Genomic DNA, 16,967 nt, shown 5'->3' with positions numbered 1-16,967 from the left:
TGGAGAATCACTTGGCCTCTCTGAGTCCAGAATTTTGAAGGCATAAGCATGGGCTAGTTCTCCAACTGGAGGAAGAATGCCCCTGGGCCTTAAAACTGAATTTTGGTAGGAACTTCAGGGAAGTGCAGATATGCTCAGGATACAGACAATGAAACCACTGTGCCATGTGGGTCTGTTTGTGTCCATGGGCATGTAAACATCCATGTGGTGTCATGGGCGAATGATAAAACTGGAGCGTGAAACATCTAGGAGATATGCTGAAATTCCTGAAATTGCCAAGGGGCTCACACTCCAACTAGTGTCTGGTGTATTTAAAACGCTTCCTTGAATTTCTGCCTGTCCTTAAGTGAGTCTGCAGTTTTTTTATTACTAGGAAAAAGAAAGGTGTTAGGAGTAACTGAAACATTGTTAATGAATTTGTGACTTGTCAAGGACCTCAGAGAACATCTAGATCAACACATAAGTGCACATATAAGAATAACATCTATTGGATGTTGGGCAGGGGGGAGGGGAGAGGGGAGGAGGGGATGGGTATATGCATACACAAAGAGTGCAATGCGTACCATCCAAGGGATGGACACACTTGAAACTTGGACTTGTGGGGAGAGGGGGGACAAGGGCAACATACGTAACCTAAACATCTGTACCCCCATTAATTTGTTGAAATAAAAAAAAAAAAACATCTAGTTCAACTCATGGAGAAATGGAGATCAGGAGATTGTGTGATGTGCTCGGGTCTCCCTGTACTCCTGACCTCTGCTTATGTGTGATAAGGGAGGGGAGAGTGCTCTGTGCTTGTCATGCTTCAATGCCAACCTGGGGCCATGGCTTTGACCATGCTACGAGTGCTGGGGGAAGGGTGTGTGTTCATCTCTGACCACACTGTGGGTCCTGGTAGGGGTGGCTGTGTTTCCGACCAGACTGAGTTCTGGTGGGTCGTGGCTCTGACTATGATATAGGTCCCAGTGGGGTTATAGGAGTCTATGAGCCCCACTGTGAGTCCACTCTGAGTCCTGAGGGACTATGGCCATGGCCTGGCCAGCCCTCCTTTGAGACTCTCCTGGAGGTGTGGAGTCTGAGGCCCCTCTTTCTTGTGCTTTAGCCAGTCGGGTTAGGGCTGTGTGGTGCTAACTAGGTGGGTGGCTGCTGTTATTACATAGAGGGGAAGGAGTGAGGACCTGGACTTTGGAGGCAGAACTCAAGCCACGTCCTGGCTCAGCTGCATGAGCCTAGGCCTAGGTTCCTCACATGTGGAATGGGACAGTCACTATCCATGTTCGGTGAAGCATCTGTAAGCCTTTAATGACACTGTACCCCTGCTATAAGGGGAGCAGGTAATTTCCTCATCACCACCATTCTTCCTTTGCTTCTTACTACATCTGGGTCAGGGATTGAAGAATCAGCTCCCTGCCAGCCCCCTATTATAGGTGGGAGGGAGCCGCAGCCCAGTGGGGAGGGAGCCTGCCCAGGTCTCACAGCCGCTGAGGCAGGGCCTGTGTTTCTCCAAACTCTTAAGTATGAGATTAAAATGTGGCTCTGGGGCCAGGTGTGGTGGCTCAGTTTGTAATCTCAGCATGTTGGATTGCTTGAGACCAGGAGTTAGAGACTAGCCTGGACAACGTAGCAAGAACCTATCTCTACAAAAAATAAGAAAAATTAGCCAGGTGTGGCGGTGAGTGCTTGTTTACTCAGGAGGCTGAGGCAGGAGGGTCATTTGTGCCCAGGAGTTCCAGGCTGCAGTGAGCTATGATGACACCACTGTACTGTAGCATGGGTGACAGAGCCAAACCTTGTTTCTAAATAAATAAATAACCAACCAACCAACCTTGTGCCATTAGTGTCTCAGGGTGTTCTCAGGGTGTTGGGGCAGGCTGGGCTATGGGTCCACACCTTCCTGGAGGAGGAGGTGCCACCCCAGAGGCTAAAGATGAGACCCACAGGTTGTGTGGGTGGTCCCAGAATTCACAGCAGAGAGTGGGTAAGCAATGAATGAACATGATGTTGTTGAAATGAAAGGGTTCCCCGCCAACCCCCCAGCCTAGATCCAGTTGCTTGTCTCACAGCAATCTAATTATTGGGACTAGGATTGCCAAGGAAGAAAGGAATTTTTAATACATCTTGCTGGGAGAAGCTGCCTCAAATCTGTCTCTCCAACTAAGGGATATCAAAGACTTTTAAAGGAGGGGCTACATGCCTTGACGACAGCTTGTGCATGATGGTGAATCTTGGTGTCAGGAAGTCTGCCCTGGGGGCTTCAGAATCTCAACTCCTTTGTTCTGTAGAAAATCCATTATTTCTGGATTTTCTGGGTGTGATGGCTCATGCCTACTATCCCTGCACTTTGGGAGGCCTAGGCTGGAGGATCACTTGAGGCCAGGAGTTCAAATCCATAATTTCTGGGAAACAACTCAAAGGGTCAAGTAGTTAGTTAAGGGAGAAGGTTATAAAAAACACATAGGGGTTCATGGAGCTGGTTACAATGGAACCCACCTGTGCAGCACTCCAGCTCCCAGTGCCTGCATTCATGCAGCCTTTTCCCATTTGCACAGTGACTTGTGACTAGGTTGATGACTACAGGAGGGTAAGGACCTTGGCGGGGGGTGGGAGTTGGTTTGATCACAGGGCTTTGTGGAGAGGAGGAAGCAGTGCCCACTGCTGGTCTGTGCTGTGTACTGGCTTTTCTCTGGGGTCTGGTCCCCAGCTTCTCAGGGCAGCTGGGCCTGGCTGATTGAGGGGTGTCTTGTGCCTCCTCCACCCCCACTCTCCATTAGCAATTCTTCCCCCACTTGATAAAATTTGGAGCCACACCTGAGGGCCTGGACACTGTTACCCTCCCCATCATTGGCCCCTCAGCTCAGAACTGGAGGAGCTCTGTGGGCAGGTGGGGCAGGGGATGAGGAGGAGACTCAGGGAGTATGGCATAAAGGACAGTGTTTGTCTGATGGCTTTTCTCAGCTGAAAGGTGGCAAAGTGGCAAGATTCTTCCTGAGTGAGGAGATGCCTGATGCATGCACAGGGCAGCAGGGGAGACTACTTTCTGTCCCCTCTGCACAGAGCTGCTATGCCATGCTGCTTTATCTTACAGAGCTCTTCTTTCCCCAGCCTGACCCAAGGAGATGGGAGCAGGTGCCAGTCAGGAATCAGTTCTGGAACCCACCCCGGGGACTTGGTCTGCTCCTTCGGTGGAAGTGCCAGAATGTGGGCACTGTCCATTGCCAGGCATGTCTTGGGCCTCTTGGCTCCTACGACTCTTGGGGCCTTCAGCACATTTACAAGAAAGGAACCAGGGAGGGAAGTTGGGCTGACGTATCTTCAGATTTCCTTCCACGTATGCTCAATGTTATGAGCAGTGCGTTCTGCTGTCTGTGGGTCCTTGTGGGCTCCGAGCTGCAGTTCTGCTACACACCCCAGCCACTCAGTCTGCATGCTTTGTTTCAGGGCCTGGAGCATGTCCCTTCCTTGCGGTGCCTTGGTTTGCAATTTCTCTGTTGCTGGGATTTCCCAGTGTTTTGCTGTAGTAAGCAGAGCTGTTGTGAATATACTTGAACTTTGGTTTTCTTTTGGGTCACTTCCTTGAGAGCTTATCTTAAGGAGCAGAGGTGATAGGTAATGTATTGCCTTGTTTGTGCCCAGGCTGGATTTGCTGCCCTGCCTGCCCACCTCGAACTGCACGTGTGGGGAGGTGGGGAGGGGGATGCTGTCATCGGCTGCTGTGGGAGGAGGCCAGGGCCATCCCTGGGGAGATGATGTGAAAAGGATACACAGAACCCCAATCCTGAGGTAATGGGAGTGCCCCTGAAGGAGCAGTGGGAGGGGAGGGGTGGCCTTATCAGCAGAAGCAGGGTGGGTGCAGGTTTTCCCCCCTGGTTAGTAGCAGATGCATTGCCCTTGGGTTGCTAGAGAGCCAGCCAGGAATTGTGCAAACTGGGCACTGGCCTTGAAGTTGCAAGTTCTTGCCAAACTTGTTTTCCTCTTACCTTAGTCAATGCTGAGGTTTTTCTGTAAGTTTCTTCACTGTCACTCACTGTCGGCCTGCGTTTCGTGGGGTCCCGTCCTTCTCAACCCCGAGGCTTGCAGTTTGGGTCACATTTCTACAAGGGCCATGCACAAGAGTGATGAAGCCCCCACTGGCAAGCAGGGCCCTTCTCTGCAGGGCCTGCCTGGGGCCAGGCTGCTGCCTCCACGCCTTATGTCCCAAGGGCAGTCGGTGCTGAGGTACACCTGTGTCCTTAGCTTGGTGTGCTGTCAGGGCAGGGCAGAGGGCACAGCTTCTCTGCAGTGCTCAGGCTTTTACATGGAGGTGGGGCTAGACATCCCTGAGGGATTATCATCCATCTCTGGGTTGTATCAGAGTAAGTGTCAGAGTCAAGATAGGAACCCAGACCTGTCTGACTCCTGGCCCCGCCTTATCCCTCCTGCCACCCAACAGAGGTTCCCCTGGGGCCTCTGTGCTCTGAGGGAGACAACTTGGGGGAGAAGCAGTCTGTCTAAGGAGGGCTACCAGGTTAAGGCACTTGCCGAACCAAGTGGGCAGAGGAGGGGCAGTGACAGGTCCCCACATCTGTCCATCTGCCTGTCTGCTATGGTTTTACCTGGCCCAGGTCCTAAGGATGATGAAAAGGAAGCTTCCTGAGGCTTCTGAGGTGAAACCACATTTGACCACATTGACAGCTGATCTGGGAGCCTTGTGTGGTGGCACATGCCTGTAGTCCCAATGACTTGGAAGGTGGCAGGATCGCTTGAACCCAGTTTGAGGCTGCAGTGAGCTATGATCACACCATTGCACTCCAGCCTGAATGACAGAGTGAGACACTGTCTCTTTAAAAAACAAAACAAAACAGGCCGGGCGCAGTGGCTCACGCCTGTAATCCTAGCTCTCTGGGAGGCTGAGGCGGGTGGATTGTTTGAGCTCAGGAGTTCGAAACCAGCCTGAGCAAGAGCAAGACCCTGTCTCTACTAAAAATAGAAAGAAATTAATTGGACAACTAAAAATGCATAGAAAAAATTAGCCAGGCATGGTGGCGCATGCCTGTAGTCCCAGCTACTCGGAAGGCTGAGGCAGAAGGATCGCTTGAGCCCAGGAGTTTGAGGTTGCTGTGAGCTAGGCTGATGCCACAGCACTCTAGCCCGGGCAACACAGTGAGACTCTGTCTCAAAAAAAAAAAAAAACAAAAACAAAAAAAAACCCATCTGGGTTACATGAAGCTGGCAGTTCTGCTACCTTGGTATCTGTCCTAGCCAGCCAGGGTGTAAGGCTGTACTCAGACCCTTCCCCACCTGTAGCCTCGGCAACTTCTCGGGTTGGCACACTGATGTGGTGGGACGTGAATGGTGGTGGGCGGGCTATCAGAAGGAGCGTCCTTGGGGCATCAGTCTGGGTCTCTGGTCTCAGCCCCTTGCGGTCCTTACCCTGGAAGGCTTCTACGTGCCCGCTCCCTGCTCCTGCCCGTAATTCCTCAGCAGCAGCTCTGCCAGGCCCCAGGCCCCTGAGCGGCTCACGTGCCGCAGGGCTGCTTCTGCTCCAAGTGAGCAGTCTGGAGAGAGCAGACTTGAGAGTGAGGTGACCAGGACTGAGGGTGAAGGGGTACAGGTGGGCACAGAGATGCCATGGAGAAAGGACTCATTAAAGAAGTAGCTTTGGAGCTGGGCTTTGTATGATGGAAAGTTCACCGCAGGGAGGAGGTATGCAGTGGGCTGTGCGTGCTGGGAGTGCTGAATGATTATTGGGGTGGGGGAGATGTGAGAGCATTAGGGTGTAGCTCTCTGGGTGGCAGAGACTGGGCTTTGAATACCCCGCTGGGTCTTGGCTTTGTCCTTCATGCGTTGGGAACTCCCTAGCAGTGTTAGCCAGCGGCATGGCCAGTTGAGCTTTACACCTGGTGGTGCACATCGGGATGAGAAGGGCTGGTGAGATCCCAGGGCATCTACCAGAGCCCCAGACTGGCCTCGGGAAGGGGGACATGCCAATCGTGGCTTGAGACCGGGTTCTGGGAGCACTCATAGAGCTGTCTGATGCCAGGAGGCCAGGAAAGTACATCTGGTACAGGGTGGGTGCAGCCTCCTGTGCCCTGAGGCTGAGAGACCACAGGCAGAGAGGGAGGGACACACTGGGAGGGGTGCTGGCCCCGTTCTGACCCTGTGTGCTGCTTGTCTTTCAGTTTGCATGACCAACTGCCCGACGCTCATTGTCATGGTGGGTCTGCCTGCCAGGGGCAAGACCTATATTTCTAAGAAGCTGACTCGATACCTCAACTGGATCGGTGTGCCCACTCGGGGTGAGGCTTAGCCCAGCTGTCTAAGGGGACATTGGGGCTTTGTGGGGCAGAGGGAGGAGAAGAGAAAAGGCTGGATGGTGGGCAGGGCCTGGGGGTGGGTCAGCATCAGGAGTTGTGGGGGTTGCCATTGCTATGAAAGCCGAGCCTCTCCTTCCTCCCAGAATTCAACGTTGGCCAGTATCGCCGGGACATGGTCAAGACGTACAGATCATTTGAGTTTTTCCTCCCAGACAACGAAGAGGGCCTGAAAATAAGGAAGTATGTTGGGGGCAGGGTGAGGGCGGGGGTGCACCGCTGTTGCGAAGGCTAACGAGTGACTGCCTGTTTACTGAGAAGCCCCTGGAGCCTAGTTGCAGGTGAATGGCCGAGTCACTCCTGAGCCCTGGCCTTGCTTCCCCAACGGCTCTGACAGGGCTGGTCTCTTGACCTCTTAGGATGTGGTGGCCTTGGGATGTGATGGGTTTGGGGATGAGAGGAGAGGGTGTGTAGCCTCCTCTTGGCTAGCCTGTTCCGGCCCTGGTGTTAAGGAGCCCGTGGTAAGGACATCCTTGAGAGGGGAGGGTGGAGCTTGAGGAAGCAAGAGGTCTCCCCAGGGCTGGTTGGGCTGCGCGTGGGGGTCATGCTCGCTCACCCAGGCCCTCCATGGGGCTGCTGGTGTGGAGGGGAGCCTGAGTGGGTGCAGGGACACAGGCCTCAGGCATGGGGGGCTTTCCTCCCTTGCCCCAGGATGAGCTCCCTCCTGTGTATCTGGAGCATATTTGCTGTATGCTTGGCATGTTCTTGGTGTGTGTGGAACCGGCCTTGGCTTTGCTTTGAGGTTGCCTAGATGCTGCTGGGTGAGTAGTTCACACTCCTGCTGTTATTCATGAGATGGAAATTTATATATGATAACTGCCCCTCCACCCCCCCCATACAATTCAGGCTTGAGCTGAGCACCAGCTGGGGGATCAAGAAGCCCCTTGTCAGCCCAGGGTGACAGAGACTTGCTTTTAGCCCAGTCATCAGGGCAGGGCAGCGACCTAAGGTTGGCCCAGCTCTAGTGATATCCCGAAATCAAGCCCAGCCCGAGGCCACAGGCCACTGAGGTCTGGACCTTCTCTGGCCACCAGGGGACAGGAGCTCCCCACTGTGGGCCTGGACCTTCAGGCTAGAGACTGCTTTCATTCTCTAGGCATTGGGGCTGGGCCAGGCTGCAGCACTGAGAAGGAAAAGGGGGCCTGACATTCAGGTTTCTGTGGCCAAACTGTCGGTAAAGCTCAAGGACGGACCCTCTGGTGGTATCAAGCCAGATAAAAATGAAAAGACTAATATTTGAACCTACTGTGTGCTGGGTGCTTGATGCCTGTTGTCCCCCACACCCCCCTTTTACAGGTGAGGAAACTCAGGCTCAGAGAGACCAAGAATCTTGCACAAAGTAACAAGTTACTTCGCAGAGCCCAGGCCTTAATCTAAGCCCCTCTACCACCAAACACTGCCCATCATTCCAATATTATTCAGTACGAAGGTCAAGGAACATATCATATGCAAATCTTAAAACAACCCCAAGCTGTAGGCACTGATAGATGAGCTCATTTGATCTTCCCTACAGCTTTCACGGTGGGCGGTGGTGCCTTCCTTTCCCAGATGCTGAGACTGAAGTCAGAAAGTGGCGTTGTTGGGGGGTCCCTCAAGGTTTGAATTTGAAGCCAGGCCTGTCTGAATCTGTAGTGTTTGTAGGAAGAGTAAGGGAGCTGGCATTCCCAGAGTCTACCAGCCATTCCACTCAGGCTGCCCATCAAAGGTAGGGATATTGGGGTTAATTCAAATGGGGAGACCTAGACTCAGAGAGAGTGGGAGCTAGTCTAAGGTCACCCTGCAATAGAAGCTGGGGGCAGGTTCATGTGCTGCTTTTCTGCAGGCATACCTGCCACTGTTCCTAGAAACCCTCCCTCTTGTATCCAAAGCCTGGGTCTGGCCACTGGGCCACAGGCCCATTCCCATTAACCAGCCCCAAATTTCCCATAAGTAATTGGCAGAATTAAAGGACTGGAGTTTTTAAAATGGAAAGCCTGGGAAGAGAGGGCTGCATTTCCCAGAGGTCTAGTTACTCACACACCATTGAGGTCCCTAGAGCTACACGGTGTTGAGGTCCATCTCTGACACTAGACCCAGTGGAAGATCTAGAAAAGTGCATGCACAGTCATATGTGCACATAAAAGGGCACATGTACACATATGTTATCAGGCATACTCATACTCTTGCATGCAGTCCCATACCACATACAAGCCTCCTACACACACACACACATGGGCACATGTGTACATGTGCATACCTCATAGGTACACATCTGGACACAGACATATACCCCATAGGTAAACAAGGGCGCATACATACACATATACACCCCCATGCACACAGTCACACTATATGTGAGGGTATGTGCACACATGTGGGCACCCACATGTATAGATATGAGCCACTGGGCTGGCCCAAACCCACTTGTATAAATACTAGGGCTCACTCATATTTGTAGTCACACACAGCCACACACCACACACAGGACAAGTATACACAGGCACCCATGTGCTGTACATACATATACATCTGTCAGGGGTCCCCAAGACCACCTTCAGTTTCAGCGAATTACAAACTGACTCACAGGACTCACATATAGTGGGACTCTTGGCTAAGATTTATTACAGCAAAGTGATACGAGGCATAATCATTGAAATCACTCCAGAAAAGGAGCCTGGGATGAAGTCCAGAGGAAACCGGGAGTGAGCATCCAGGATTCCTCTCCAATGGAGTCATGCAGGATGCACTTAATTCCTCTAGCAGTGAATTGTGACAACACAGGTGAAGTGTATTCCAGGGAAGTTCACTGGAGACTCCGTTACCAAGGATGTTACTGGGGGCTGGTCACATAGGTGCCCTGTGCCTAGCACGTACCAAATGTCCAGACTCCCAAAAGGAAAGCAGGTATTCAGCATAAACCATACTGTTTGTATAAACAGTCTAGACACAGTGAGCTGCTCTTACTACTTAGGGAAAGTTTTATATCAGTGTGGGGAACTGTTTACCATTCAAGTTCCTGGACCCTAGCAAGGCCCAACCTTGCAAGCAGGCCTTTTGAGGGGTAGCATTCTCAGGCCTGCTGTGTTAACTCTTCCATACACATGCAGTCACCCACCACACATGAAGGTGGGTGCACACACACATGCATACCTCATAGGCACGTGTGTCAGCACATATACACTTGTTCTCCCCCTGTATGTACACGTGGGTCTGTGCACACGTACACACCAAGCATGCTCGTGTATGTGCTCGCAGTCACATAACACATGAAGGTATGCGTACACATATGGGCACAAACATGTACATCCTGTGTTTGTGTGTGTGGACACACAAAAAAACCTTATGCACATCAGTGCATACACACACATGTCCCGTGTGCACACATGTGGCACATTCCTTTATACCTGTGCTCATTCAGTCACATACCACACATGAGGGCTTGGGCACACTATGTATATCCATAGCTACACTCCCATATGGGCCCAAGAAATACTCACGCTTGCACACTCACAGACTTACATGTATGCATATGGGCACGGCATACTCACACATACCTGCCCATACATGTGGATGCATGCATATGTGCACACATCACACTCACATACACATATGTACACACAGGCTCCCAGGCTATTCCCTCAGCATCTTCACTGGGCCCTGAGATCCCCCAACATGGTGGAGTCGTGGCCAGAGCAGCCCACAAAAGAGATCTGAGCCCAGAACATGGGGGTCAAAATGCAGGTGGTAAGAAATGGCCCCAGTCGGCTGGGCGCAGTGGCTCACGCCTGCAGTCCCAGCATTTTTGGAGGCCAAGGCAGGGGGATTGCTTGAGGCCAGGAGTTTGAGACCAGCCTGAGCAACATAGTGAGACTCCCATCTCTAAAAAAAAAAAAAATTAGCTCACATCATGGCCTGAGCCTGTAGTCCCAGCTACCCGGGAGGCTGAGGCAGGAGGATCGCTTGAGCCCAGGAGTTTGAGGTTGCTGTGAGCTATGATGACATCATTGCACTCTAGCCCAGGCAACAGAGTATGTATGGCCTTGTCTCAAAAAAAGAAAAAAAAGAAAGAAATGGCCCCAGCAATGTCTTCCACCTTATAGGAACAGAGTTAACCAAAGATTGAAAATTATTACAAGGAAAGAGAAGAGAAACCTTAAAGAGAAAGAAGGGGACCAAGAGGCTGTCTCTTCTCAGACAGCTGGGGTTGCATGCTGGACTGACCCTGTGTTTTTTCTCCTGAAGACAGTGTGCCCTGGCAGCCCTCTGTGATGTCCGGCGATTCCTTAGTGAGGAGGGGGGACATGTGGCGGTGAGTATGACACTCTGGTGACAGCTGGGAATGACACATGGGAGCCCACTCACATCTGTGCCTTTGCTCATCAAACATCTGTAGGGGAAGGCAGGGCGTGTGAGCCCTGGGTGTCCCTGGGCGCTGACTACTGGGAGGAAGTCTGCGGCAGCTGAGCCGGAGGAAGCAAGATCTGGGTCTGGGCCAGGAGTTTCCCTCTGGACGTGTGTCTGCATTTGGCCCTGCAGAACTTCCCTCTGAATACTTGTACTGTTGGCCACCCCAGAAGTTACCAGTATCATGTTACCCAAGTCTTTAGTAAATGTGATTTTCCCGATGTAGGGAGAGTCCTACCCAACATCTACTAGCTGTTGCAGGAACCAGCTGAATCCTGGGAATTCCACCTGTGTGTTGGCCCCTCCAGTCATGGGACAGGGCTGAGATGGGGTATCTTTGGGGAAGAGCCTACCCTAAGCCTATATAGTCAAACACGGGAGCTGTTCATTACCTTCCTTTTTCCTTCTAGAGCTCTCTGTCCCCCAGCTCCAATCTGAATTAGTTGCCTGTGGCACAGCTGTCACCCTGGGACATTCTTTCTCCTTTCTCCTGGGCTGAATGTCCTGCTCCTGGATCCCATCCATGTTTTCCTCTCCTTGGTTTACTGACTCGTTTTGTTGAAGCACATCTGATAGTAGCTTTCTGAGAAAGGTGCTTGGAAGGTAAATTGTGTGAGACTTTGCAAGTCCGAAATGTCTTTTTTTAATCCTTGCATTTGATGGTTGAGTATTGAATTCTATACTCAATTTAGAGTATGCTGTATACTTTATACACAATGGGAAGGACTTTTCCCTTAGAATTTCCATGACAGCATTGCTCTGTTGTCTTGTGGCTTCTAGCATGGCCGTGGAGAAGTCTGATGTTATTCTGATTTGATGATCTTCCTAAAAGTTTCATGTCTTGGAGGGAGCTGGGGACTTCTCATGCCCCTTCCTCTTGGGAGGAAAACCTTTAGGGGAGGCCTTTAGGGTCTTTAGGGTCCTTTCTTTTCCACCGTGTTGGGTCTTAGGGAGCCCTTTCCATCGGAAAACACTTGTCATTCAGGTCAGGGAAATCATCACGTTTTATTTCTTTGATAAACCCCCTCTACCACTTTCTGGCAAGCTATTCCCTCTCATTTTCTAAGCTGCTTTTTCTAGAACTCCTGGTGGCTGCATGTCTGGCGTGATCCCTAATTTTACCTTTTTTCCTTTATTTTTTCTTTGTCGTTTTTGTTTTGAAGGAGGCTTCCTCAGCATTATCTTACAAATTTGGTTGAATTTTAAAAGAAATTTCTATAGTCACATTTTAAATTTCTCGTTCTCTGAGTGTTCCAATTTCTTAGAACTCTGCTCTTATTTCATGGTTACTATATCCTTTTGTATTTCTCTTTGGATGATTTTGTAAGTTTTTTGGATATTTTTTTCTGTTCCATGCCCCGTCTTCATTTTTGCCAAGTTTCTTCTTTTCTGTTTGATTGATTTAGATTCTGTTTTCTCATTAGAGGTTTTGCTAGAGTGTCTGGTAAGCCCTAGTTGGATGCCCTTTTTTAAAAAGTGATGCTGTAAAAGCTGCTTGGACGTGCTGGTGGGTGCTGGTGGGTGGGCTACATGGGGGGGTGCTTGGACAGGCCCAGGCCCCAGGCACTTCCCCACGGAGCCCCGGGTGGGTCAATGCTTTGCCGGGTAGGGTTCGGGAGGGGGCCTGGAGCTCCAGATGCGTTTTGTCAGACCTCCAGCCAGTCCTCCCATTTCTTCCCTACCCTTGTCCCTTTATAAAGAGTTGCCTGTGCCCCATTCCTGAGCACCCCAGTCCCGTGCAAGTGGTTGGCGAGCATTTACGTTTGGTTTTCTCCTTTTGTCTGAATCGGTCATTATGTGTCTCTCTTACAAAATTCTGTTGGCGTCTCCACCTCCTGTCCTCTCCTCGCTTGTTCTCGTTAACCTCTGTTCCTATTTTTCTGGGGTCTCAGGATGCAGCAGAAATAAACATAGGTTCAGTTCATCCAGTTTAACTGGTCTAACTGGAATTCCTGTTGGTCAAACACAAACTGAGCACCTGCTGTGTGCAGAGCAGTGCTGAGTACATTCTTCTGTGCCAAGAGTCTGCTCCTCTGCTGGGAGCACTAGCACCCACTCCTTCCAGCTTCCTGGGACATCCTCCCTAAGGAAGGGGAGGACCATCCTGGTCCTTGCAAGTCTGAAGGAGACTGGCCAGGCAGGTGGCCCTGCTGGTTCTGCTGACCTGCAGCTGGTCCTGGCAAGAAATCCAGTCCCCAGAGATGCCTGTGCTGCAGCCCTTGGGTGGCCTCCTACCTTCTCCAAGACTAGAGGCTGAGTTAACCCCAGTTTGGTCCTAGGTTTTTGATGCAACGAATACCACCCGAGAACGGAGAGCGACCATCTTTAATTTTGGGGAACAGAACGGCTACAAGGTGAGGCCTCCTTGGCTGCTGCCCTTCGTGGGGCTGTGGCACGTCCTGGCCCTCTGGGGCTCCTTTCACAGCCTCCTGATGCATGCAGGGTGTCAGGCTGGCATGATTCCTGGTGTAACTTGGGATGAGAGGGGCTGTTCTCTTTTCTCCACCTAGAGTTTTCCTTCCAGGGGAAAGAGGTCTTGGTGGGAGGGTCCAGGACAGGGTGGCATCTGTTTTAGCTCCATGCTGCTTGGCCCTGTCCCTACCCCCCAGAAGAAAGGCCTTTGGGGCCCAGCTGCTGGTCAGCATGGCCTTCAGTGGGGTGGAGAGAGCTCCATGGAGCAAGGCCCAGGGCCTAAACGTGCTTGCGGTTCCTTCTCTGCTGCCCACCCTGCGCTCCTGGCCCTGCTGCAGACCTTTTTTGTCGAGTCCATCTGTGTGGATCCTGAGGTCATAGCTGCCAACATCGTGGTGAGTGGTGCGTCTGACCTTGTCAGGGACAGTAATAAAACAGAAGGTCGCATGTGACAATGAGTCCCTTTCCAGGTTTTGGCTGACCTTAATTTGATCTTCTTGAACCTTGCGGGGTAGGGAGGCAGCGTAACCTCAAACGCTAGGGCTGTTGTGGCTGGTGGGCATTCTTTCCTACTCCCCTCTTACCTTCCCTCTGTCTCCTCCTCTCCCCTCCTAATTTTTGTTAAGGGAGAGAGCAACTTCAGCCAGGGTGGGGGTGTTTACATTTGAGAGAAAGAGACCAGTCCTCCAGTCCACCCCAGTTTATCTAAGGAATGGCCATCTGCATTTGGGGAGATAGTTCAGGGTGGGGAAAGGCTTCCAGGCCTCCCCCTGTACTGCAAACATGATCTCAGGGCGCAGTGGTACCCTGTCGGCACTGGTGTGAGGCTGCAGACCCAGGAGCTGCTGCACCCTTCCTAATGAAGGCCAGCCCTCTGGGGTGGCTTCCAGCCTCAGGCACCCGCCCCAGTCCCTGCCCAGTAGTCTTGGCCTCTCGCCCTGCCTGGCTTCCAGCTCTCATGTGTCCTTGCTCTGTGCCTGGCTCCGGCAGCAAGTGAAACTGGGCAGCCCTGACTACGTGAACCGAGACAGTGACGAGGCCACGGAGGATTTCATGAGGCGCATTGAGTGCTATGAGAACTCGTATGAGTCGCTAGATGAGGACCTGGACAGGTGAGTGAGGAGAGCACCTTGTCCCGCCGCTATGATGGGGGGGTGGTGCACTTGGCCACCTCCTTGTGGCTCCCCAATGTGGTGTCCGGGGGACTACACCAAAAGGCAGAGATGGTCTGACCTTTTTGTTTCTTTCCTCGTGGCAGAAATAATTGACCAGAGGTGACTTGCAGAACACCTGTCACCTCATCTGCAACTCTGTGAGTCAGGATTTTATACTGTTCCATCATAAAATCAAGCCAAATTTCTATGCAAAGGATCTTCCCACAAGGCATTTATACACATTACATGCTCTCCTTAAATGTGTGGTCTGTGTTTTGGGAAGTGGGAAAGGGGTCCCAGCCCCTGCCTGGGAACAGCTGGCAGAAACAGTGCTTGGTAGCTCCACCAGCCTCCCTCTGGAATGGCAGATCCAGCAAGAGTGTTGGGTGGGAAGGGGTTTTTATGCCTATAAGCGGCATTTAGCTGAGGGTCTTGTAGCTGGGGTCACAAGCTTTGTAAAGGATCAGATAGTAAGTATTTTATTTAGGCTTTTTAGGGTATACAGTCTCCAGTCTCTGTTGCAGTTACTCAGCTCTGCTATTATAGTGCAAATGAAACGGAGATAATATGTAAATACATGAGCATGGCTGTGTTCCAATGGAACTTTATTTATTTATTTTTAAAAATTTTTTTGTTTTAAGAGACATGGTCCTACTCTGTCACCCAGGCTGGAGTGCAATGACGTGATCATAGCTCACCACAGCCTTGAACTCTGGGGCTGAAGCGATCCTCCTGCCTCAGCCTCTCGAGCAGCTGGGACTACAGGTGTGCACCACCAAACCTGGCTAATTTTTGTTTGTTTGTTTTAAGACAGGGTCTTGCTTTGTTGTCCCGGCTAGAGTGCAGTAGTGTGATCATAGCTCACTGCAACCTCAAACTCCTGGGCTCAAGTAATCCTCCTACCTCAGCCTCCCGGGTAGCTGGGACTACAAGTGTGCCCTACCACACCTGGCTAATTCTATTTTTTGTAGAGATGGGGTCTTGCTATATTGCCCAGGCTGGTCTTAAACTCCTGGCCTCAAGCAATCCTCCCACCTCAGCCTCCCAATGTGCTAGGATTATAGGGGCCATTATGCCCGGCTCCAGTGAAACTTTATAAAGATAGCCCGCAAGCTGAATTTGACTTGCTGGCCATAGTTTGCCAACTCCCGTCATGCAGTATAAATGGGCAGTGTAGCCTTCAGTAAAGTATTGCACAGTCATTATAAATCATAATTATGTAGAAACATGGGAAAATATAATGCAGCATTAAGTGAAAAGGCTGGGATATAAACTGTGCTTGGGTCATTTATAGTTATATAAAAATATGTAATGCACATGAACCAAGGAAAACAAGCAACTGTTAGAGGGGTGGTTTGGGGTATTTATACAACAGTTGTCGCTGGGCTGGCCATGCATCTCTGCTCAGCGGGGCTCTGGAGGCAGCCCCAGTCTGGAGCGGAATGACACTGCTGCCCGGGCCTGTCCGTCTTCCATGTTTCCGTTGGTGTCCCCAGTGCGGCATTTCTCCTCATGGCTCTGCGGTATGCCCACATTACAGGGCTTGTCTGGAGCAGTTGCTATTGGACTTGTCAGTAAACATTTCTCCCATTTTTATTGGTGGTGTCAGTATAACACCCCCAAGCTGAGGTCGCACGGTCCAGACACCGAGAACTCAAAGGAGAATATCCCGAGGGCTCTCGGGCCGAACCCGAGCCCACCCCGACCCCGCCTGCATGAACAGAGAGGTGTGCCCTCCGGGCTGCAGTGTGCACAGGTCCCAAGTAGGAAAAGAGGCCAGGCTGGGTTTATCGGCTGCTGCCACCAGCACCATCCTCCTCTACTTCTTGTTTCATCCACCAGCTGCCTAGTATGGGTTGTGGCAGCCGCTCGGCACACATGAATGACCTGGACCGGGCTCTAGGGGGAGGAGGTCACTGGAGAAGGAAAACCCAGGTCCATGGACAGCTGACCAGGCAAAGTTGGGGAGTGGAGCATTTGCCAGCTGCTCCCAGGTTGATCCTGGGGAAAATTGTCTCTTGGTTCGGCCTACGCAGTGCATTGAGAGAGCTCAGAGGTAGGCAAGAAGGGGTCTGGGAACACAGGAGCAGTGGTAAAAATCACAAAGTGGTATGGCTGTCCCCCTGCTTTGGATGTCACCTTTTGGAAGCATGATGAGTGGTGAGCACCTCCCACAGGGTGTGTCTGCGCCTCACGCGTGTTGCGTTGCTCTCACCTCACCCCCACCACTCTTGCACCAGTTGACAGTCCTGTAGGTTGTGACTTTGAGTCTGCTGATCAGAGACGCAAGGCCCCTCAGTGGTTTCTGTGGCCGGCCAGATGTGCCTCCGAGGACCCTCGCCACACTCACAGGCCTCTCTTTGCCTTCTCTCTGGAAAGGGATCTGTCCTATATCAAGATCATGGACGTGGGCCAGAGCTACGTGGTGAACCGTGTAGCTGACCACATCCAGAGCCGCATCGTGTATTACCTCATGAACATCCACGTGACCCCCCGCTCCATCTACCTCTGCCGGCACGGGGAGAGTGAGCTCAACCTCAAAGGCCGGATCGGTGGGGACCCAGGATTATCCCCCCGGGGCAGGGAGGTCAGTGTGTGTGTGTCTATGTGTGTCTGTGTATGTCTCGGTGTGTGTGTGTGTGTGTGTGTGTGTGTGTGTGTGTGTGTG

The 16,967-nt window shown here is 51.7% G+C and overlaps 1 protein-coding gene across 4 annotated transcripts in view; it reads left to right on the top strand.

The window, feature by feature from the left end:
• PFKFB4 (6-phosphofructo-2-kinase/fructose-2,6-biphosphatase 4) overlaps positions 1 to 16,967 on the top strand; it is a 43,851-nt gene that overhangs the window by 4,694 nt on the left and 22,190 nt on the right. For all 4 annotated transcript variants that reach the window (XM_012642926.1, XM_012643059.1, XM_012642988.1 and 1 more), the window contains exons 2-8: positions 6,159 to 6,275; positions 6,437 to 6,533; positions 10,572 to 10,638; positions 13,013 to 13,087; positions 13,484 to 13,540; positions 14,136 to 14,257; positions 16,679 to 16,886. In XM_012642926.1, the coding sequence (XP_012498380.1) occupies positions 6,159 to 6,275; positions 6,437 to 6,533; positions 10,572 to 10,638; positions 13,013 to 13,087; positions 13,484 to 13,540; positions 14,136 to 14,257; positions 16,679 to 16,886 (743 nt within the window). The remainder of the gene's footprint in view (positions 1 to 6,158; positions 6,276 to 6,436; positions 6,534 to 10,571; positions 10,639 to 13,012; positions 13,088 to 13,483; positions 13,541 to 14,135; positions 14,258 to 16,678; positions 16,887 to 16,967) is intronic.

The sequence above is a fragment of the Propithecus coquereli genome, unplaced genomic scaffold (assembly GCF_000956105.1).
Source record: "Propithecus coquereli isolate 6110/MARCELLA unplaced genomic scaffold, Pcoq_1.0 Scaffold1, whole genome shotgun sequence".
NCBI classification, from domain to species: domain Eukaryota; kingdom Metazoa; phylum Chordata; class Mammalia; order Primates; family Indriidae; genus Propithecus; species Propithecus coquereli.
Note: the sequence above shows the minus strand (reverse complement) of the source record. Positions and strands in the feature narration are given on the sequence as shown.